This window comes from Mustela erminea, chromosome 2 (genome assembly GCF_009829155.1).
Source record: "Mustela erminea isolate mMusErm1 chromosome 2, mMusErm1.Pri, whole genome shotgun sequence".
In the NCBI taxonomy this organism is placed as follows: Eukaryota; Metazoa; Chordata; class Mammalia; order Carnivora; family Mustelidae; genus Mustela; species Mustela erminea.
This window is the reverse complement of record NC_045615.1, coordinates 80,800,604-80,826,143: the sequence shown is the minus strand read 5'-3', so window position 1 is coordinate 80,826,143 and position 25,540 is coordinate 80,800,604. Positions and strand designations below refer to the sequence as shown.

The following is a 25,540-nucleotide window of genomic DNA, read 5'->3' as shown; positions in this document are numbered from 1 at the left end:
AAAGGACTGAGAAAAAATATTTAGGAAATATCCAAATTATTTTGGAGAGAGGAAACCAGAAGGTAAATTAGAAAGTGTGGTCAGAGTTGCAGAATGATACATAAGAGATAACATTTACATAGACATTGAGGAGGGAGAAAAACTGCCAAGAGAAAGGATGACCTGTGGTGCAAATATTGCAAAAGGTAAAGGACAATACACACTGGACTTAAAAATTTCCAGCAAAAACTTTTGATAAATTATTTTTTAATGAAGCAATGGAAGAGAAAATCAGATTGAGAAATTTTCAGGATAAATGGTTGGAGAAAACTGTGAAGAAGTGACCTACTCTCTCAAAAATGTTGTCTAAAAAATGGTGAGTAAAAACAACAGCTTAAGAATAATGGAATCATTCATTTAATGCATGTATTCGTCAGTCACTACTATGTTGCAGACATCATACAAGGAAGACTATATTAGGAGTAAAATAGATAGAAGAAGAATAAAGAGAAAAAAAAAACCTCACGTCAATTTAGTGACTTTTGTGTCCTAATAATTGTATTCGAGACATTTATGCATCTTAACGAATTACGTATATATTACTTGGAAGATAGTAGTGATCAATATATATTTAACTCTCACAAACTGTAAATTAATAATTCCTATCTCCACTTTTACTGATGGATATACTGAGCCTTAGAGACAGAAACATGACTTTTCTAAGTCATGGTATAGGTGAATAAAGGAACCTGTATTCAATACCAGATATTCTGAGCATTTCCACAGAGATCAATGCATGATCCAGGGAACAGGGATGATTTGAAGATCCAAGGGAGAAATGAAAAAATTGTTGAATTAAAGATTTGAAGGACACTAAATGGATTAAGAACACAGAGTAAGGGACCTGTCTTGTCTTACAGTCAATATAGTTTTGAGTTTCTCCAGTATTATAACATGAAAGTTAAAAGTGAGATTTAAATGGAGATTTGGTCCAGTCAAGAGAAAAAAGCTTCAAAGCTAACTGCTGGAATGGGTGTCTGTCTGGGATGCAGATACATAAAGTCGACAAAGATTATAAATTAATGCAGATGAGTTTACTAGAGGGAAGAATACTATGAGTAAAATAAAGTATATAATTCAATGTCAGTACACCATCCAAAAAATTGTATAGCTTGAGCAAATGGGCAGAAACAAAAATATAAATAAATATTTGTTGGGTGACTGCTGTGTACAAGATTACAGTAGACCATAAGAGAAAACTAACAAATTAGATGACACAGAATGGGTTGTGCTATTAGAGAACCCATCAGTAGTTGGGTAAATGATTTTCATATATATAAAGCAATATACAATTAATATAAAATAGACCCATTAACCAGGAGAATGGGTTTCTCTCAACTCCATGATTACCAAAGCCTGATTAACACCTAATATAAAAGTGTATAATATTCCATTAAAAAGACAGCATGCCAGAGTAAATAAGATTTAGGCTGGCGTAACTACTTAACTTTATCTATGAAAGTATTTTAAATCTAGGTTGTAATAATTGTCTGTCCTAAGGTAAGTGAATTTAATCATTTTTCCAAAATAAAAACAGCTTCAATTTCTGTATCACTGTAAGACAGTCAAAGTAGTCATTTAAAGATTTTGCAGATGTATTTTATAGATCTCAGCAAATGTGTAAGTATAAAGTTAATTTTCTGATATTAAAGGAAGAAGAAAATTCAACCAGTCAACCTAACAAACAAAATATATATTATCAAATCAAAACCATCATTTCAAAGCTACCAGGACAACTATATCAAACATTCTGGAAATACAGACAGGATTTTCTAGACCAACTCTACATTGATTACCATTGCTCACGAATGTAGGGTCACATTTGGCAGTGCAACTCTGACATACTCCGGAAGGAAACGGTATATCATCTTCACAGCATTTTATTCTAGTACTTGTATTGATTTGGTAAGCATGAGGCTTCACAGTTGTTTCAGAAATTGAAACACCTCAGACAAGGTTACTGTTCTGTCACTGATTGGTAACAGATCTTTAGAGAAAGACTCCTTGGTATGCAGATAAAGATTTATTAGACTACAACACTACAATGGATAGGATATCTCTTTCAAAATTGTCAGAAACATACTGAGCACTAACAGGTGACATGCAAAGGGAAAAGTGCTTTGCAGGATTAGGATGGATATTTTTCGTTCTAGGCACTATTCTAAGCAGTTCACTTACGTGTTTTATTTGTCTTTGCAATAATTCTATCAAATCAGTTTTATTATTTAGTATATCTATTTTTTGATAAGAAAACTGACCCCCCAGAAATGTTAAATAAGCTGCCCCACAATTAATAGTAGAGTCAGCTTCATTCCTAGTTGTGCTCTCAACACTAAATTAAGACTTAATTCTTAGGGTATGGATTCCATGATTTCTGTGCTTTGGTGTAGGACAAGCAAAGGAGGTGGTATTTACCGGCATTTTGAACCTCAGACCAGGAAGAAGATAAGTGGTACCTGCCTTTCTTCAGGTGGTGTTAAGCTCAGGGACCCAAGAGGCATATAGCTATGATGCTGGGCAGAAATTTTCCCCATCCTTAATGATTTGACTGTATAAACTTCTTGGAATTCAAGAAGAAACTTATTTTCCTGAAAATAGGTCCCAGGCTTCTGAAAGAAGTTCATGCATAGCCTTCCCTCCTACAGCGCATGTCAGTGTCCATCTTCTTCTGGATTTCCTCCTGTAACTCTGGCCAGAGCTGCTAAGCTACCTAGGTGACTCTTCCTTCTACTCCTGCCTTTCAAGCATTGGGAGGATTCCAAAGAACCAGTTTCTGACCTTCTTTTGTTGCTCTATACTCTCTCCTTAAGCGTTCTTACTCATTTTCTTGCTTTTAAATGTGCTCTAAGCATTGATGACTCCAAGTCTGTATCTCCAGCCCTGACCCTAACCTAAGATTCACACTGGTATCTTCAATGCCCAAACTGATATCTCTATGTGAATGACCAATAGTCATGTCAAGTTGTATTCAAGTAAGAACTCTTGGTTTCTCTCACACCTATTACTCCTCCAACCCTACCTTCAGTGGTGCCATCTGCCCAGGTGTTCAAGAAAAAAGCTTAGTAGATGAGTCTGATTTCTCTTTCTCTTATTCCCACTTACAATCTCAAATATTTTTCCAAATCTATTAATTCGATTTTCATTTCTCCACCTTAGTACTCAGACACTCCCATCTTTTGTTTGAATCACTATATTAATTAGCACCTAAATGGTCTTACTGGTTTCTCTCCCAATGGCTTCTTTCTACAGTCCTGCCTCCTTCAATCCAATCCAAACAAATCAGTTTATATTGATTTGTGTTTGGAATATTCCAATAGTTTCTCACATAAAAATAAAATTAAAAACCTCAGTTTCTTACCATGACCCAGGAGCCTTCAGATGGCCTACATGATCTTATCCCAGCCTACCTCTCTGGCCCCTTCCTCACTTTGGTCCACACTCACAAAACTTCCTAAACACACAGTGCTTACTTCTATCCCACAGTCCAGTTCTTACAGCCTAAATGTCACCTTCTTAGAGAGGCCACCCATAATAACCACACCTAAGAGTCCGTTGTCACTCTTTGTTATATAAGCCTCTTGGCTTTTCAAGGCTGCACTCACCGTATGAAGTAATCCTATTTATGTCATATTAAATTGTTTATCTACCTCAAAAAGAATGCAGGCTTGAAGAAAGTAGAAATGCTGCCTTGTTACTCATACTAGCAACTCTATGCGTGTTTATTAAACGAAAAATAACTTGAGGCCTTCTACATAATAGTCATTTCTACCAGCAGGAAGAGACTGATGCCATTTCCCAAAGTAATTTTGTAAATAGGAAATTAGTAACAAACAAAATAAATCCCTAACCAAATTATCACAATAGCAACATGCACAGGCCACCCTTGACTGATAACTCCTCTGAACTTTCAAATTATCCACTCTCATTTACCCATTATCAGCCTATCGAGAGTGGGGATGATGTGTGGGTAAGAAGTATTTATGTCTTTGAGATCTTTATCTGGAAAATCTGGAAATCTTCATTTCTTAAAGTTTAGAATAGGCCTGGAAAAATGTGACCCAGCTAGATCCACCAAATGTTACAACCCACCTGCTTTTACATGCTCCCTGAACAAGTTACCATATTGTTTTCTCCATTTTGAATAGATGTAAGTAGAGTAAAATAAACTTTTTAAACTTTGAAAATATAAATATTCTTATCCAGACTAGCAGTTGGGTTAAAGATGGCCAAAATTCTTCGATACTCCTCCCATCAATTGTGATATACATTTATCCTTCCAGTGAATCTGGGCAGATCACAGCTTTTTCAACAAATAGACTATTATGGAAGTGATGCTGTGCTACTCCCAGGCCTTATTCTTTAGAGGACTGACAAATTTCACTTGAAGTTCTTGAAACCCAGAGCTACCATGTAGCCCATTTTAGCTACCTGCTAAAGAACCACATTGAGAAGCACAAGATCAGAGATAGGGACGTAGCTGAGCCATCCCTCCCAAGACACCAGGCTTTCAGTGAAGACATCCTAAACCCTCCAGACCACCCAGTGACCAGGTAAATAGCACTAAGTGATACCAGTCAATCAAATGAAGCAGAAGACTCTCCCTGTGAACTCTTCCCTACAAACAAATACATGACCTACAAAATCATGAGATATGATAAAAATATAAATAAAATTAATTAATTAAAATTTTAGAACAATTAAATCATTATTGTTTGAATCCTCATTTTAGGCATCATTGGTTATTTAACAGTAGGCAGTCACAATAAGTCTATCTGTTAATGTCATAGAATTTCTAGCAAAATTAAGCATTATATTCCTTTAGTCCAAAGATTAATCCTTGATGAGAAAAACAATCAAAATTTACAAAAGGAAATGTACTGACCTGATAACTGCATTTGTTGAAGCATCAGCATCTGAGGCATTTACCAATAAAACATCTGTTCCAGTTGGTGCATCTTCAGGAATTGTGGTGAAATACATTTTACTGGCAAAAGTGGGGACATTGTCATTGACGTCATCTACTATGACATTGATTGTTCCAGTTCCAGTCAGGGCAGGGGATCCTAGAAGGAAAAGAAAATCAAGTTTTTAATGCTCATAAATAACAAAGATAATAGCAAATTTAACAATAATTGGTTGTAGATAGTACTACCGAAGAGACTTTAGAAACAAACTGAGGGTTGCTGGAGGGGAGGGAGGTGGGAGGGATGGGTTGACTGGTGATGGACATTGGGGAGGGTGTGTGCTATGGTGAGTGCTGTGAATTGTGTAATACTGATGAATCACATACCTGTGCCCCTACAACAAATAATACATTATATGTTAACTAAAAAAATAAACAAACTTGAAATCTTTAAAAAAAATCTCAAAGTGAAATTTCTAAGCACTACAAGTGATGGAGTGAATTTTAATTTTGTTATAAGAGAAGTATCAAAAACTAATTATGTCCTATATGTTGGCTAACTGAACATAATAAAAAATTATTAAAGTGTTTTAAAAAGAAAGAAGTATTTTCATTCATGAACTAGTATTTCAAATCTTTTCTGGTGATCCTGCACAAAAAGAGTATGTCAACCACTTATTCTATGAAGGTGCTGATTCGGCAATGTAGGACACAAAAATATCATTTAAACACCACAAAAGAGGCACTGCTGGTTTCTCTGAAATTCCATTAAAATAGCTCAGTCCAGATTTGGAGAATACCCATGGGCATTGAATAGCTGGCCAACTGACAAGGCAAGAAAATGAAATTCCTACTTGTGACTATCAATGCTAATATCAAAAATTTGGGTTTCATGGAGCACTGGGTGTGATGAAAAAATAATGAATACTGTTTTTCTGAAAATAAATAAATTAATTTAAAAAATTGGGTTTCTAAGTCTTTAGATCCCCTTTTCTGTACTAATATTTGTTTGTAAAGAAAAAAGATAAAGTTTCAAGTTATGTCTCAAAACCATAATCTTCCTCTTGCTGGAAATAACATTATGTCAATTAGCTGACTTAGAATTACTTTTGTTATATTTATTTACTATTTAATATAAATGTGAAACAATTCTTTGTTATTTCTTGTTCCAGTTTTGTTATCAGCATATAATGAAAAGCCAACATTTAACAAAACCTTGGCATACATTGTCTGTACTATGCAAAAGTAACAGACTCCTTGTGAGAAGATCAGATGTGCTATTTGGTTAGATTCTGTGGGTTGTCCCACAACTACAAGTCAAATCAACTGCCTTTAGATGCATTTTCAAAATCATTTTTCAAATTTTAATTTATCTAAATAGAAACAATAGATATCTTTTTAACTGTCTTTATCTAAAATAAAGCCCTGAATACTCTCTTTTTCTGTTTAAAATGTGAAAACATTTTCCTCATAAAATTATTTCTCCTTATGTGAAGTTTAAATTCTACTTATTTTTGGAACTCAACAGTTTTTTGTTTTTTTTTTTTTTAAACCATCCATTCATTTACGCATTCATTTCTCTGTAAAATGTCTATGGTATGAACTTTTACTTTCACAGAATGATGTTGTGATCACAACTTTCTGTATTTTTTTCTAGTAATCTTGTGATTAGCTAATATTTCCTTTCCTACTATTTAGACTTTGCTATGTTCTTAGATTGTAAGTACTAATGGTTCAATACCAAGCAGACTTTATGCTCAAATGTATAGGAACCAAAATCAGCATACTAGAAAATTATGGACCCCAGTGGGTTTGATGATCTGTTATTTTTGTGCTCTCTACAAGGAAGCTCAGACTCTTTGTTAGATGAAAATGTGCATGACCAGTTGAGCTGGGCACTGTAATGAAAGATGATCACTCACAGAAACCTATGCAATTAAATGTAGGCTACATGGTGATATTACCACCATATATATCTTTCTCAGTAAAATAGTTTATATTAAGCATTTCATTTACATCAACATATTTTTTTTTTTTTTTTTTTTTTTTTTTATTTCCAGCATAACAGTATTCATTATTTTTGCACCACACCCCGTGCTCCATGCAATCCGTGCCCTCTATAATACCCACCACCTGGTACCCCAACCTCCCACCCCCCGTCCCTTCAAAACCCTCAGATTGACATCAACATATTTTTAAATTCATGACTGCCAATGTCTTATCTTTTATTTCATTTTATTTATTTATTTTTTTTTAAGAGAGAGAGAGTACACATGTAGTGAGGGAAGGGCCGATGGAGAGGAAGACAGAATCTTAAGCAGGCTCCCCACAGAGCACAGAGCCCAATGCAGGGCTTGATCTCATGACTCTAAGATCATGACCTGAGCCAAAATCACGAGTCAGAAACAAGTGACTCATTTTAGTTAGGCATCATAAGTCTTACATTTTAGATGTTTGATTTCCTGTTAAAGGAAAGAAAATTAGTCTTCACTATTGTTTATATGTATAAATAATTACAAACTTATGAAAATAATATAATTGCATTTTTACTAATCACTTAATATAAATAATGGTAAAAGGGTGTCACAAATATTTCACACAAAAAATAGATTTGGAGGTATTATAAACACTGGAGAAGCATATCAAAATAAAACTTTTTTAAAAAATCTTACTTAACACATTAATAATGATTATATCAAATGCTTATTGAGTCCTTAGGTATGCAAATACTGGATTAAGGAGTTTACATAGATTATCTTGTCTAATCCTCATCAGATAGTTCTTCTCTATCTTTGTTTTATGTTTAAATAAGCTGACAATTAGGTTAAGTGACTTTTTCAAGGCCATAGCTATAGTAGGAAGCTGGGATTTAATCCACGTGACTTAGATGTGAAGATGTTTGCCACTGGCAAAAAGCTAGAAGGTGTTGCTAATAGTTGGACAGGTGTCACTCAGTGAGATGTGCTGGGACTTTGGACAATCTGGGCCCAGAGAACAAGACAAGACACGAGCTGGAGGAAAAGGTCCATCTGTGAAGGACCTTAGTTATTTGTCAGTTGACATTTGTGCAGCATTTGGAGAAAATAGTCTTGTCAGAGATTTTGAATTTCTCACAAGGGTTATGCTAAAGCTAACTAAATATCTTCAGCAGTATTATTGATGGCCAGTGTTTGGCCTAAATCCTTATGTGTGTTTAATTATATATAATTTGGTGAAATGGAAGTTAAGCATCTGCATCATGTTATATCTCTTTCACTGGTTACATTAAATAAAATGTAAATAGAGGATATCACTTTTATGAAGGTGAAATAAGCTGTCGTGGGAATGCAAGTGTGTATACTATGAGGAACTGAGAGAGGGAATAACTAAATCAAGGTCTTAGAAGCAAAGGATAGGAGGAGATGGAGGGCTCTTTCATATCTTTTACTGACATTGAACTCTACTCCCTAAATTTTGGTCTCCTTATCTGTAAAATGGGAATAATAAGCATAGAACCAACCCCAAAGAAGTATTGAGGGAAATGTAATATGTATAATTAGCATAGTGACTGGCACATGGTTAAAATATACTCTTTATTATTCCTTATTCTTGTACTTGCTTTAGAAACAAGAAAAATGAAAAATTGACTTATATAAGTTTCATTTTTAAATCTTACAGATTTTAAATATCGTAATTCTTAGGATTTTTGTTCCCCAACAAAACTTCTGAGTCAGTTCTGTAATAATATTATTTAGGAAAACAAATTTAAGTTATTCTTTCCTCTTAATCATTCCTTTGTTACTACTAACATGCTAACAATATGAGACACTTAGCTCTCAAAACTTACATAGTTTTGCAGAGGACATGTGGCTTAGAAATTTAAAAACAAGAAATTTGATAATTTACAGTCAGAGTTTAAAGAAGACCTACATATTTCTGGTATACACATGGCTATCTAATCAACAATAAATACTTAAACTTGTTAAGAAATAACCCAGTAACTGCCAACCAAAGGTTTTATCTTTGGTATTCTAAAGTGTCTGATGACACACATATGGAAAACCACATAAAATGATGACTAACTCATTTGGTCAGAGACATGTGATTTCTTCCTTTGTCTAAAAGCTGCATAAATATTGTTGCTGATGTATTTTCTGAATTAGTAAGCAAAAAGAAAAAAACATTGTTTACACAGGAAAAAATTCAGCAAATTCAATCTCATTGTCTTCAGACCAGAGAAGGTCTAATTTTCAAAAAGATTTTAAAAGCACACACGGGACAACAGATGATTCTGGCTTGAAAATAGCCCCATAGGTGGTTTAACTTGGTTAGATTCTGTGGGTTGTGCCACACCTAAAAGTCAGATAAATTGCCTTTAGATGCATTTTCAAAATCATTTTTCAAATTTTATTTTCTCTAAATAGAAACAATAGAGATTATAACAACACAGGGACTCTTCTCAAGCAAAGAATTATCCTGGTTCCCTTTTTCTCCCCTTAGTAGCTGCCACAACCCACTTTATAAGTACATGGAGTTCTCTTCTTATTTTCTTTATGAATTGATAGTGTGAACCACAGATTTTCCAGTGGTCTCCCCTTCTTGTTGCCCCTAAGGGTGTGCATGCAAATCTCATCTACTTTTTTCAATTTTATAAGGAAACCTTATAAACACATTATTCTAGATTTCTAAGTCTTTTACTGAGATATAACTAACCCTAAATTTGAATTCTGCCTCCAATATATTTTACTTTTGTTCTTGGGAATGGGGCCTATCACTGTAAACCCAGATCTTGCCTCATCTTGTCTATTGACAGTGTGAGCTCTAGAAGTCCCTGCCTTTCAATTTTAAGCAGGAAGATGAAATCAAAAGAGAAATATGGAATCCCCTCTGATTTCAAATAAGTTTCATTTTTACATCATTCATTTCAGATGAAAGACACAAGTTCCCCAGTCATTGGCTCAAACAAATCTTAGCATGTCCTCTTATCTGCTAATTGAATGATAAAGTCATGTTTTCATTGTTGCTTTTCTGTGTTTGCTTGTTTTTATACTCTACCTCTTAACTGTGTGAAGAAGTGGTCTAGGGTCCTTATATTCCTGTTTCCTAACATCTTTTTGTTATATGCCTTGGGAAGTGTTGCACAATGTTTACTATTGCTTTATCTTTAGTCCAGAACTTTCTGTTGACTTCCTGCTAATACATGCAACTGACTACCTGTTGTTTCCTCTTGAAAGCTGCCAAAAAAATTTCAACGTTAGCCTATCAAAAGCTGAAATATCATTTATTCTGTATAAATTAGTTCATATTTTTACCTATAAATGGAAATATACATGTATATATACATATATTTGTATATAGATATTATTGAACACTTACTTGAAATCAGATATATATGGTATATCTTAATCCATATATCTGTGTGTGTATGTGTGTATATATACATATATATATAGATCTTTTATATGTATTAATTATTTAATATACGGATTCTATGAAGTAGGTATTGTTTAAAAAATTATGAAATTAATTATGAAAAATTAGACTCAAAGAATTTAAGCAGTTTATTTACATTCAGCCACAGTGGAAAGAGAAACCTAATTTTGAATTCTTAAAAAAATATATTTTTTTAGTTCATTGAGCTCAGATAAAACTAAGCCATTCTTATATCAGATGTTTTACTCTATATTGTTATTACTATCAATGTACATCTGCCATTTCCTCTATTAAGTTATAAGCTAATTGAGAGAAGGAATAAATTTATTTACTTCATCTTTATATAAACCTATAATGCATCCATTAGGCCGTGGCTTTGTTCTGTAGTCTTATCCCTTTGATTCTTTATATGAAAATCTGGTCTAGTGACTGGCTGTAAGTTCAACGACCTGAATACTTCTAGAAATGTACATCTGGGAGTATAAGCCTTAGCCTACGGCTGGAGTCACAGAATAAGACAGCAGACAAAGGTCAAAGTTTTGGAGATAGTCTACTACTTATAAACAGAGGGTCCCAATTAAGCCTGAGTCCCAGGAGAAGAATCCAAATACCAGGGGCCAATGTTTAGTTTGAATAGATCTGATAATGATGAATTATTTAGGCAGTGGTGTAATAGGGCAAGATTTTTCAATTTGATCTGGGATTGATTTATGAAAAACAGATGCAATCAAAAAGAAGAGGCAAGATGTAATGACACAGACTCCTGGTAGCTAATGGTGGGGGGGCAATGAAAAGGGTTAAAAATACAAATGGGATAAAAAATTAAGTTATCAGAAATTTTTAACTGTAGAAGCTAGGAGCGATGCAGTGGACATTTGAAATAAAATTATAAGTCAGAAAATAAAGGGAACTTTAAATTTCATTTTGTAAAATTTTATGTATATTGTATAGATACACATTCTTCTGTATCCATATGTATATGTGTATGTACATTTATGTATAAATGTAAAAGTAGACATGAGTAATTTGATAGAAACCTGAAATTTTTAGAGCAAATAGCAAACAATGCACATGATTTTGAAAAGCATTTTAAGGCATTTTTTTAAAAATGTGTGAAAGTAAATCACACACACAGAGAAAGAATGTTCACAGCTTAACCTGATAACCCATGCTGTTGTGGATAGCTCCATGCTTTGTCTGAGTCATATTCTCTATTTTTGAATTTGGGAAATTATTAAGTAAACTAAGTAAGTTTTAAGCCTTTTAACACTGGTGGCTTAATAAGCTCAACTATATCAAGATAAAGTTCAAGATAATTTATAATAAGATTCTGAAAATAAAAAAGTTTCAGGCAACTGCTTTATCAGAAAATACATCTTTAGTATGAATCTAAATGAGCAATTAAGTTCAAACTGCAGGCAGATTACATTTTTTTATGTTAGTCCTTATAAATGAAAGATACTTTCATGAAACACGAAAAACTATTCTGCAGAAATTAAATTTTTGCTTAACTGAAATCTGTTGCTTTGCAACAAAGCCTATTTCATTCTTGACATCAAATGTTTGGTGAATGGGTCCTCTGACTGGGTAAGTGTTTGTTTTAGTAAAGTATTAGCTTTTTTTTTTTCCTTTCCCATGGAGTAAACACAGCTTCCTCACAGTTTGTAAGCCACCCACTAAAAAATGTTCTGAATTTCAGCCATTCTTTATTAACATTGTAACTTACATGGTTAGATTTGAATTTGAACTCAGCAAATGTATAAAGCAAATAAGAATGGAATATTTAAATATGACTGGAAGTTTAATATTTTAGAAATTACATTTTATAATGTAATTTATTACTGTTAATTCTACAAATTTATTTTATCAATTAGGTATATATATGTATGTATGTGTGTGTATATATTATATAAATAAATATATATATATATATATATATGTTTAGATAACACCTGATTTTTAAGTTATTTCTGCAGGAATCTTTATCAAAAACACTGTATTTCCTTGATAAATTCTTATACTAAATAGAGGTGACAAGTAAAACTAAAGCAACTATTTAACAATGATATGAAAATGACATGGAAAAATTGTATAACCATGTGAATATACTTAATGCTGCCAAAATGTACACTAAAAATAATTAAAATAGTAATTATGTTATATATATATTTGCCATAACTTTAAAATTTCATAAAGTAATAAAAATGTTAAAAAAATATTTATCCTGCATGTAGAGTAGGTTTTGCAGAATTACATTTTAGAGGATATTAAAAAAAATTCTCAAAAAAAAAAGTCAATACCTGTTGAAATTCTGAAACACCAAAGGCTGCCTTCAAATGCTAAACACAACCTTCCTTCTGTTACTTATTGAAAATATTGAGTTATATATTTATGAAATAATTATCAAAATAGGCTACAAAATGATTATATTTTAACAGGATAAAATTAAAAGATTATTGAAAAGAAAAACTAACAATGAGATCAAGTTAGTTTTTATAATACTTAGTGTTTATCTTTAAAGTATACAAACATTTTTTCTTAATATTGCAAATAATTTATTTCCATTTCAATGTTGGGTCCCTTGTCTACTTATATTTATGGCTTATATGAGTAAATAAAATGTAGACTGAAATTATTATATCAAATTTTAATTCGATGCAACATAATGAAAATTCTAGCTCTTATTTAACAGTTTTGGAGGTTAAATCATCTGGTTTTATATTTGTAACCTATGGATATATAAATGAAATTCTACATGGGAAGAATTTTTCCTATTAATGAGTAGCTGATTAAAGAAAATTATGTAAATAAATAATTAATAATAATACTATGTCACTAACAGATATGGTACAAATTCTTACTAGAAATAAGAGGAAGAAAAATAGCCATCAGTTATCAACCTTGGAAGTAAAATTCTTACCTAGGACAAAGATTTTGTTCAAGTAACCTTATTTGGCCCAGGATGGAGTCATTCATACTAAGCCTACCATCAGCAAACCGGAACTTAATTAAGTTTCTGTTTGGAGGTTCTCTCAAGAACAGAGGCCTAGATCAACAAACCAGCACTTGCCTCTTCAGCACAAATTGCCTCAACTGACTCCACATCTTCCTTATCCTCCATACAGGGAAAATAACCTTGCTTTAATCAGTCAGCGAATGCCCAGTGTCCTTTCTCCTGCTCACCTAGTCGATATGAGTCTTTTGCCTTGTACAGCTCTGTGAAGCTTCCTTCTACTAGACTAAGTACTGTATGATTTGTGAATTGCTGAATAAAAGCTTACTAGATCAGTAAACTGTTTGTGGAAAGATTTTCTTTCAATAACCCAGGTGGAAATAACCAAAACTGCCTTGGACTCAAATATAGAAGCAAGTTAATATAATTCATTTTTAGTAATTGAAGATAATCCTGGATCTGTCTGCTTTATGGAATCACTGGTGCCTTATGGACAGTTTTCAACCAATTTTCATTATTAAAAGTGTTCATTGTAACAGACAAGGCCAGCTCTTCTCTAACATTTTCCCACAAATAATGCTGACAAATGCCATCTTTCTGGAACATTTAAAAAACAACTATCTTCAGATGTAATATGTCATATTCCACATTTCTGACCTTACTTTTGATTATAGAGCCATTTGTAATGCAATGACTGTCTCAACTAAACAACATGACATATAGCATTAATTCAAATGTCATCATATCTTCACCAAGAAAATAAAGCATGGTGATTAGCTCTTTTAGTTTTCAGAATCAACTTTCGCAAAAGCATCATGTTTCCCCTCCATTAAAAAGTAATTTTCTATCCCTGCATAAGAATGAAGTTTAGTCCTTCTTTCAGTCAGATGATAAATGCCCTTAATTAGAAATGCTAATAACTGAACTTTTCCCCTCAGACCTATTAGTTATGCTGACACATAGATGTTTCATAGCTAAACTTTTTGGCCAAATCTGTACCAACAATATCTCTGTATCTCTTTTATATATTAGACTAAGAACAGATAAAGAATAATGTATTTAATTTGTGCTCTGATTAATTTCCCACCCCCAAATTAAATGCAAACATTCGCACACAGCCAAATGACTCATTATATGTATATATGTGTGTATATCATAAATATTATATACTCTTAGTAAAATATATAACATTTGTTTTGCACTTTATAAAACCTTTAGATACACATTTCCTGATTTGATGAGAATATCAATCCTTTGATTTAAAATTTGTGAATATTCTTATTTGGCAAGCTGTTTTAATGGCTGAAAACCACAAGTTTTTTTAATAAGTGAATTGTTTTTAATAGATTTTATTTATTTACTTGACAGACAGAGATCACAAGTAAGCAGAGAGGCAGGCAGAGAGAGAGGAGGAAGCAGGCTCCCTGCTAAGCAGAGAGCCCAATGTGGGGCTCGATCCCAGGACCCTGGGATCATGACCCGAGCCTAAGGAAGAGGCCTCAATCCACTGAGTCACCCAGGTGCCCCAATAAATGAATTTTTAATAACATTTAATTCAAAGAGAAGAAATTCTTATGAACATGGTCTGTACAAAACATATAACAAGTAAATGAGCTAATATGTGGGAAGCAATGAGTAACGGACTAAGAAACCCTGCCCAGGTTTATCAGTTTTGAATCCTGTTTTCACTGAAAAACAGCTGGTAACAGGTAAGCCAAGTTGCTTACCTTCTCTGATGCTCAGGGCTTTTGTTTTTCTTTTAATTCTTTTTTTTTTTTTTTTTTAAGATTTTATCTATTTATTTGACAGACGGAGATCACAAGCAGGCAGAGAGGCAAGAAGAGAGAGAGGAGGAAGCAGGCTCCCGGATGAGCAGAGAGCCCGATGCAGGGCTTGATCCCAGGACCCTCAGATCATGACCTGAGCTGAAGGCAGAGGCTTTAACCCACTGAGCCACCCCGGCGCCCCTCCTTTAATTCTTAAATTGGAATAATAGTATCTAATTTACAGGGCTGGTAAGAGATTAAATAAGACGATATTGTACAAATTCTGGCACATACAAGCACTCAGTATGCACAGAACGGATAGCACCTAAAGTTTACGACTTTCATGTTGTCTCTACCCCAGTGTTTCCCTAAGAACTAAACTTCTGACTCTATCTACCTGACATCTCCACTGTTTATCTCATATCAAAAATACACTATATCCAAAAAATAGTTCTTTTTTTTTTTTTTAAAGATTTTATTTATTTATTTGACAGACAGAGATCACAAGTAGGCAGAGAGGGGCAGGCAGAGAGAGAGAGAGAGGAGGAAGCAGGCTCTCTGCTGAGCAGAGAGCCCGATGTGGGACTCGATCCCAGGACCCTGAGATCATGACCTGAGCTGAAGGCAGCGGCTTAACCCACTGAGCCACCCAGGTGCCCCAAAAAATAGTTCTTGATAATTTATCCTAAAATTCTTCTCTCTGCCCATCTCTAAATTTCCAAGGCAACTATTCTAGGACTCCTGTTGGACTTCTCTTTTCCTTACTTCCCACACTCCAATCTTATTTTCAAGCACCACTGGCTCAATCTTTCTTTCTTCCTTCCTTTCTTTCTTTCTTTCTTTCTTTCTTTCTTTCTTTCTTTCTTTCTAAGATTTTATTTATTTATTTGACAGAGAAAGACATAGCGAGAGAGGGAACACAAGCCTGGGGAGTGGGAGAGGGAGAAGTAGCGAGCCCATCATGGGGCTGGATCCCAGGACCCTGGGATCATGACTTGAGCCAAAGGTAGATGCTTAACGACTGAGCCACCCAGGCACACCCCTCCGCAACTGGCTCAATCTTTAAAATGGATAAGATATTTCATTCCTTCATCCCACCTCCACATTGCCACCTAATTTCAAACACTATTGTTTCTTTCAAGGATTGTTGTCATGGTCTTTTAAACACCATCTCTACTTTTGCTCTTGTTCTTCAGCACCACACTACCACAAAGCCAGATCTCTTCTCCACAAAGCCAGATCTTTCCAAAGTTCCCTATCATTCCCTGTTCAAAACCCTAATAAGGCTTCACCCCTCTTTATGAACAAAATTAAGGTTCTTTACCCTGCCCTAAAATGTTCATGTGATCTAGCTTCTACCGACCTCATCCTCCCAGACTTTCTCTTTTTCACTCCAGTCCAGCCATCCGGGACCTCCTGCTGTTCCTTGGGTGTGGTCAGTAGCTCCTTGTCTCAGGGCTAGTTCATCTGCAAGCAACATGATTTCCCTAAATCTTCCATTTCACTTTCCTGACTATAAAACCAAAAATAGCGCCTGGGTGGCTCAGTGGGTTAAGCCGCTGCCTTCGGCTCAGGTCATGATCTCAGGGTCCTGGGATCGAGTCCCGCATCGGGCTCTCTGCTCAGCAGGGAGCCTGCTTCCCTCTCTCTCTCTCTCTGCCTGCCTCTCCATCTACTTGTGATTTCTCTCTGTCAAATAAATAAATAAAATCTTTAAAAAAAAAAACAAAAACAGAAAAACCCAGAAATAGTACCTCCAGTTCCTCACTCTTTCACCACTTAACCTGCTCTACTTAACTTCATAGCATCTCATATCACTCCTGGTCTATTTATTACATTTTGTGTTTTGCTTATCTTTGAGAACAGAAATCTTCAGTTTTCACCATTGTATTTCCAGTAGTCAGAAGAGCTGGAAGAGACTGCTGCACAAATATTTTCTGACAAACTAATATCAAGATATTTGTTATACACTAATTGTAGTCCATAAAAGCATAAGTGTCTCATCAACTGTACTCAGAATTTACTTATAAGGTCTATTAAATCAGCCTCATGGTTTGATTTTAATAAATGCAAAATGACAACTGGCAGGGATAATTGATAATATTATCATCTTCTGCCTAGAAAGCCTAATGAATTTTTTCTTGTATCTTCTCCTACTTAGCAATTTAATGTGAACAATGGCTAAATTTAAGCCTATTTTCAAAAAATCAATATTGAAATTACTGATTCTAAGTTATCTGACTTCATTTAAACATATACTGAAACATTAATTTGTTTGGAAAAAAACAACAGTTAAACATTTTATTCATAGGATACAGTGAACAGCATATAAGAGAAGCTTTCTTAAAATAGTGTTTTTGGAAATCTATGTTATGTAGAGAGTAGGTTCTGCTTCATATACACAGTAGATGTGAGCAAGAACTCAGTTGGAAGGCAGAAATCCTTGCTACTGTTCTTGACTCTGTCACTCTTGGTCTTCAAGTTCTGGCAAACCACCTATTTTTCAAGGCCTCAATTTTCTTATCTCAAATATAAGAAAATGGACTGAGTCATCTCCAAGAAGTCTTTTGGTTATAAAATTATCATTTTAGGTTAGGTTTCTCTAATATGGAAGCTTTTCATAGGCAGTTCTCTTTCAAAATCCTTCCATATTACACACTGAATTGTAACTAACATTCCCCTATTGTCATATCGCCTTGTTTTACTGACTTCTCACACACTAATGCAGTTCCCTGAAAGAGTAGTGGCAGATATTAATGATTCATAGATTCAAAATTTACAGGTGAAGGCAGAAGATCATCTTGAATTAAAAGTATTTGAGATATATATTTGAGAAAATATTTGAGATATATATATATCAAAGAGACCTGGAAATTTTCCATAACAAAACTCAAAACAAGTGAACTTTTTCATATTACATTTATGTGAAGAGTAATGGGCTTTTATTATTAAGCCATGTGAAGCTAAATACCATATGTGTGATATTGTTTTTGTAGCTAAAAAGGTGCTTTGAGTATTTGAGAGATACGGAAGGCTCACCCTTTCTTGTTTTGGGAAGCCCACATACAAAAGAATTGCCAAATGGTAACACTTCAAAAGCACATGGTTTCTTCTTATCAGATTTTGAATTAGTGAATCAAATTAAGAAAGGTAGGTGGCAGAGTGCAGGGTAGGACAAGTCCTACCTAGAAACATCTGACAGATAACAGAATTGAATAAGATCCAGAAGGTTCAGGGAAAAGTCATGAGAACATAGTTCAAACAGTATTTTAACTATTTGAAACTGAATTAAAGCCATAAAATGCTTCAGTGGGTCCTTACATATGACTGCAATTTATCACATCACACTAAACACTCCAGAGCCTTAAACACTTGTGCTGTTTTTCAAAGAAGAGGTCAATTTGAATGACCACAGCCAATGTAGCAAAAACTTCTGGAATTTCAGCCATGAGTTTAAAAAGACTGACGCTTTTCTTTTGGTAGGTCCTTTGAAAAATCTGCAAGCAATAAATATACAAGAATAAACTAAAAATATGGTGAATAAGCATGAAATAATAGTTGCATGTTAAAATAACAGAATGGTGACTGCTTACTAATTATCATAGTTTTTACTCATTAAATTAGTTTTTCATTCACCAAATTTTATTAAGTACTTTATGTCACAGGTTCTGTTCTGGGTGGTTCTGGCAATTCATTGCTTAACATGACTTGGAAAATTTCCATTCTACTGGAAGAAGGATAACTATTGATGGGGTAAACAAAATGGCACATACTCATGTATCATAGATAAGCATATTAGTTTCAGATAATAATTAATGTTAAGACAAAATCACAACAAGGTTAAGTGATAGTGACACTGGAGAAAGGGAATTATATTAAATTGGTGATCAGATAAATTGTTTCTGAGAAATTGACATCTCACCTAGATGTAACAACAAAATGACCAAGATATGAATGTGTCTGACCATTTAAAAAAAAAAGAAAAAGGTAGCTTAGAGTAGAACACTCCAGATAAAGAGAAGTACATGTGCACAGGGGAAAAGATAGGACATGGTTGGCATTTTTAATAAATTAAAAGAGGTCAGATTAACTGACATTAAATTTGCAATAAAGGTTTGACAAGAACTCTCCAGAAGCAAGTCACCAGACTGGTAGCATTTGCTGATTTCTCAGGCCGATTTCAACCCATCGGCAAGACAACACTGAATGCAGAGTTGGGAGGTAACCATGGTTGAGTCTGCCCAGGGCTAAGCGCCTGATGAAGGCGGCAGTGGGTCGGGAAGAATGAAGTCAGATAGGTGGACAGACGCCAGGTCATTTAATGTCATGGGTCAACGATGAGAAATTCAGGCTTTATTCTTAGAAACCACTGAAGGGTTTTTAAGCAAGCGATGGGGCATGATGATCTAATTTATAGTTTCAAAGTTCATGAGCTGCTTGTTAAAGAATGTACTTTGGGGAGCAAAGTTAGGCAGTTAGGGAGCTATTATATTAGCCCTGGCTTAGACCAAAGTGGTGGTAATGGACAGGAAGAAAAGTGGATAAATTTAGGACATTTTTGGATGTATTTTAGGGCGGAGTCTACTTGTCAATGGACTTGTCCAATGTGAGATAGAGAGAAAGAGGAACAAGGAATGATAACAACAATTGGGAAACTGGATATGGAGCAATTTATGGAGAGGAGAGAGGTGGTCAGAATCAAAAAGCTTTATTTGGCTTTTCTGGGCTTGCAAATGTCCAGCAAACATGCTGACTAATAGTAAACACTAAAGTAAGTCATTTTCTTATTTATTTCTGCCAATAAGCTTTTCATGTAGAAATTAGCACATTCATTTTATTGATAGGAACACAAAGGTAAACCTATGCAAGCTTACATAGCTAGGAAATGGCAGAGGTGAGATTTGAACCCCAGTTTAACTACAAAACTATCGATTTACCTTAGGATATACTTCCGTTTTGCAAATTAATTCTCTGACTTAATGTTTTAAGTATATTGCTCTAGGTTCTCTGATAATTCTGTGAAACTTGCTATATATTAAAATTGTATTATTTTACTTATTGAACATGTATGAAGGAAAACTCTTCTAAGGAAGGCTACTTGGGAATAGAATGCCAAACCATGTGAAGGGCAGTAACTGCTTTAGAGCTAGCTGCCATCTTAGAAGGAACCACATAGTGATGGGTTCTATGTAGGACCTTCATTACTGTGAGAAGGAAAAATGGAAATTTTAGCTTCAAAAATTTGTACTTGAGAGGAACCTGGATGGCTCAATTGGTCAAGCATCTGTCTTCAGCTCAGGTCATGATCTCAGGGTCCTGGGATCAAGCCCCACATGGGCTCCCTCCTCAGCAGGGCATCAGCTTCTCCCTCTGCCTTAGCCTCTCCTCTCTGCTCATACTCTCTCTCTCTCAAACATATTAATAAAATCTTTTTTAAAAAAAAGTGCTTGGTACAGTACATATTTCTGGGAAAATAACAGGAAGGAATACAGAATGAAGGGGGATATTTACATTTTTAATTACAGTTAAAAATTATATATATAGTTTAATTATATATATAGTTTAATTACAGTTAAATACAATATTATTTTTATTAAGTTATAGTCTTAACCCATTCAACTACCATTTAATAGTTTAATTCTATAGGAAAAAATGAGGTAAATTTATTACACTCGGTTCTGGTTTTGTTATTTAGCAATGTAACCTTCAGCTCCATGATAGTGTGGTTGTAGCTCATTTTAAGGAGTAGACAGGAGTAGTTAGAGAGTTTCCAGATGTGCTACTTTATAACTGTGCTGTCAGTAAATAAAAATATAATGGGAGTGGAATGCTAATAGTTTCCCCCCAAAAATATTCAAAGATTTAAAGGTTTGCTGATAAAAATAAATAAATAAATATGAATAAATAAACCCTGCTTATTCGATTATTGCCATATTGCCAAAGTTGACCCATCTTTGGGTTGCCATCAGGTAAGAATTTTTAAAAAGTGAAGGAAAAGTGATTTGTGACCTAGAATAAAACTGTCAAACTTTTTTCTTATTTAGAATACCTTGATATTTTCCTGGTCCTTAGAACGCTGCAAATTTGAGAATAATGTGGCATCTGGGATCTAAAATCTGCCATATTTTTCTTAATTTTCTCATGTCACCTACCAATTTGACATCAAAGCAGTGAATCTGTATTTTAAATTCTGTGTCAGAAACTTCATTGTTGGAATACATGATTAAATGGCAGATTCTGAAGCCTGGTATCTCAAACTCACATTCTTCCATAAAAGTGGTTTATTTGTGATACCAAAAGTATGCAAATGACTAGAACATAAAATCATAATCACATATGAGCTTTTATGACTTTAAAATAATTTAGTCCTTTCCAACACAATTTCTGATTGTTTTCTACATAATCTATATTAAGTGATCTTCAGATACCTAACTGAATACTCCTCCATTAACCTCAGACACATCAGTCCATTGCAGAGCAGCTCCAAAAAATAGCAGGGGGGAAGCACTCTCATAAAAAAAATCTATGCTTCGGGACAAAGTTCAATCAATTCTCTAATTTCTAGGGATGCCAAAACAATGGATCTCATTCATGGCTCCCATCATGCTCCCTAACACCATATTTAAGGGTCTGAATGACAAAATTTCAAATACCTTAATTTTACTGATAATCTGAATTTCTGTAATTCATAACTTTATTTCAGTATTGGGCAGAATCAGCATACACCTGGTCTTCACATTTCTCATTTAATAGCAATAATCTTTCATAGAAATTAGAGTTATACTTCTATTATTTGTCCTTACATTAAGAATCCTAGGTCCCTATCTTTCCTCAGGCTCAAGGCTCGTGGCACCAGGAACTCACATAGTCTGGCTCCCTGGAACCAGCTCGATTCCTGCATAGTCTGCACATTTAGAACAACGTTCTATTGTATCTCCTCCTCGTCAAAGTTCCTCCTAACAGGGTCATTCACCCATGTCTATTAGAAGAAAACACTTTTAGCTCTATCATTTCAGGTTTTCTTTTTCTTTTTTCTTTTCTTTCTTTCTTTCTTTTTTGATTTTCCCCCTAATGAAATGTCTCTTCCATATTGTCATTTTGGTCGAGAAAGAGAATTACAAGTAGTGGTTAAGTGTGCTGCTCAGTCCACAAAATCCTCCTTGACTATGATTTGGCTGAACTACAGTTTTAAAAATCTGTGGTCTCCTTGAATGGTGAAACACTTATTATATAATATAGTCATTGAAAGCTTGAAAAGAAGTCTCTGCTACAAATAAAAAAAAACTTTTTAAAGTAGTAAAGTATAAAATGAGCCCTAATGTGAACTGCAATTTCTAAAAAATGTTTTTTAAACTAACACAACCATACAACTATTAATAAGAATAGTTATGCAATAAGGGATAAGGCAAATATTTCTAAGAACTTTAAAGTACTTAAAGTGTATGAATTACAATTCTTATTAAAATCATCATCTACACACTTTGATAGTAATTTAACATAAGTTCTATCAATCAAACCTTATAATAGACTACTTTATAGTTCATTATCCCCATGTTACTGAAGAAGACACTGAGATTGAGAAGGATGACCGATCTTGCCTGAATCACAAAGAAAATTATGACAGAACCAGAATTCAAACAGAGATAAATTCAAATTAAAAGCTTTTATCATTATATCATATAGATTATTACTGGGCTTGCTTAGCAAATAAAATAATTTTGGAAATCGATATTACTTTTTTCAAATTTTACTTTACCTACACACTAGAAACACAGTGTACTCTGAACTTGAAAATCAGTTACACTGACTGAGGTCTGAACCATACTCTGCCACAAAGCTGTGTAATCCTGAGCAAATTATTTTTTTTTAAGATTTTATTTATTTATTTGTCAAAGAGAGAGAGAGGCAGAGGGAGAGACAGATTCCCTACTGAGCAAAGAGCCTGATGTGGGACTCTATCCCCAGACCCTGGGATCATGACCTAAGCCCAAGGCAGACACGTAACTGATTGACCACCCCGGAACCCCCTTAACAAATTAGTTAACCACTCTGAGATTGGGTTTACTCCAAATAAACTAAAAAATAACACATTAAGTATTTGAGATGATAAAGAAAAGTGATGTGTAGAAATGAGTTAATGTCTATAAAAGCTGATATACTGCATGACATAGATGGCCATATATCAAAATAAAACAAAAACAAAAACAAAAAACAACATTCCTTTCCTCTTTACAGTATCTTCAACCTCCTGACTGCATAGACACACAAAAATAATTTAAATTCTTAGAATTATGTGGTTGAAAACAGGCACTCTTGTCTACATGATTACATTCCTTCTCTCCCATGTCTTTTGACTTAGAATGTTCCAAAGTACAAATCTTCTGATGGAGAACTTGTGGGCTGTGCCTGTCCATCCCAAATCACCCTGCACTGCACCCCTAACTCTCACAATCACCTCCTCCTTCCCACCTGGGGATGACCTCTGTGTAACACACCTCTGTGCAGCAAGTTTTATAATGACTGATGCTTTAGCCAACTAGATTTCTGGTCCTGGTTTATCCTCCCCCACTTCACCTCCACAAAAGCCATGTTTTCCCGCATGCCTAGAATTGGCCACCCATTTTCAGTACTAACCGGAGAGGGAAGCTAAGACTGGTATATTTTAGTAGCAAAACCTTGCTTCTAAATATCTGAATACCAGTTTCTACTCAGTTTTATCCTCCCTTCTTTCCAGGCAACTCTTGAAATACTGGATTGATATGAACAATGTGGTAGTGGCTGCTTTTTTTTTTTTTTAATATACAGATGCTTACTCTTTGTGCCTACTAACCATGAAGCATAAAATACTGACTACACACATAATAAACTTGGTTTAAGATCAACTTGGTTTAAGCATTATGTGGTTACCACACCATATTCTGTTCATCATTCCTCAGAATTTTATAGTTTACAAAAAATGTAACATGGTCATTCACACATATAAAAAAAAAAAAGTACAAGGAATATTGTTCTCTCTGTAGGTATCAGATAATTATATTCCCAAAAGCAAATAGCAAATAATATATGAGCCCCTCAATTAATAATCAACAACATTATCATTTGAATACTGAACATAAATCTATTATGACTTATAACCTCAAAATCTCTTGCTTTCTTATAAGTGATGACATGAAACAATATATTGTATACTCCAGAATTGTATATATATAACAAAAATATTCATAAATCATATTCATCAAAAATATTTCAACAACAGTAAAAATAGCTCATTTGTAAACTCACAGTTGTTCTTCTGTATCAATATCCACACATCTACATAACTATATAAATACATATAATATTCATGAATACATAGATATATAAATACACACACAATTATACATAATTTTCAGCATTTAAAGTTCTAACAAATGTGTCGTGGCTTAAAACAACTTCAACAAATTTTTATACTATGTCAACATTATCAAATTCTTTAATACTTAAATAATAAGTTGTGACTATGTTTTTTAAAAATTTATGTATTTTTTTGAGGGGGAGGGCAGAGAGAGGGAGAGAGAAACCCAAGCAGACTCCATGCAGAGCATGGAGCCTGATGTGGGGCTTGATCTTATGATCCCAAAACCAAGTTCCCCAAGTTGTGACTATTCTTATAAATGAATGTTTTATAGGACAATGTTTCATAATTCATTAATAATCCTGGAAATCAATGACTAATTAATCCATTCAATTAATCCTGGAAATCAATGACTAATAAATCCATTCAATTTATTCATCAGATAAGCAATACATGCTTTCTTCAAGGCCTAAAGATTTTGGACAAATTTTTAATTATTTCAATTTTGAATTAGAAGTTTCAGCATGCAGGGGAGCCCAGGTGGCTCAGAGGGTTAAGCCTCTGCCTTCGGCTCAGGTCATGATTCCAGGGTCCTGGGATCAAGCCCCCATATCGGGGTCCCTGCTTGGCGGGTAGCCTGCTTCTCCCTCTCCCATTCCCCTTGCTTGTACTCCCTCTATCGCTGTGTCTCTCTCTGTCAAATCAATAAATAAAATCTTAAAAAAAAAGTTTCAGTATGCAAAACAAAATAATGATAAATCATTTTAAATAGATTATATTTTGTACTATGTACTATTAAAATTTGCATAATTACTATTTCTAGACACTAAAAGCTAACTAACATATCTTGTTTTTCATTATTTCTAGTCCATTACACTGCTAATTGAATGAGAATGTTGGGGTCTCATTGATATTCTTTTTTGGAGCTCTGTGGGGCTTCATCAAATGCCTATTATAGCTACTTACAAAACCTAGAGTACTAATGATGTAAAATTCTGTACTCACTCTATTATCTCTAGGACCAGTTAGAACCATCTGGATATTTCCAAATATTAAAATATTTAAAATGCTTTAATGCTCAAGTGATAGAGTATCAGGTCATCCTCAAAGATACTCAGATGGCTTTCCCAGCA

At 34.2% G+C, this 25,540-nt stretch overlaps 1 protein-coding gene across 2 annotated transcripts in view; it reads right to left on the bottom strand.

Moving 5' to 3' along the window:
* The window catches only part of FAT4 (FAT atypical cadherin 4), a 181,899-nt gene that overhangs the window by 52,846 nt on the left and 103,513 nt on the right, over positions 1–25,540 (bottom strand). For both annotated transcript variants that reach the window (XM_032333361.1, XM_032333360.1), the window contains exon 8: positions 4,922–5,102. In XM_032333361.1, the coding sequence (XP_032189252.1) occupies positions 4,922–5,102 (181 nt within the window). The remainder of the gene's footprint in view (positions 1–4,921; positions 5,103–25,540) is intronic.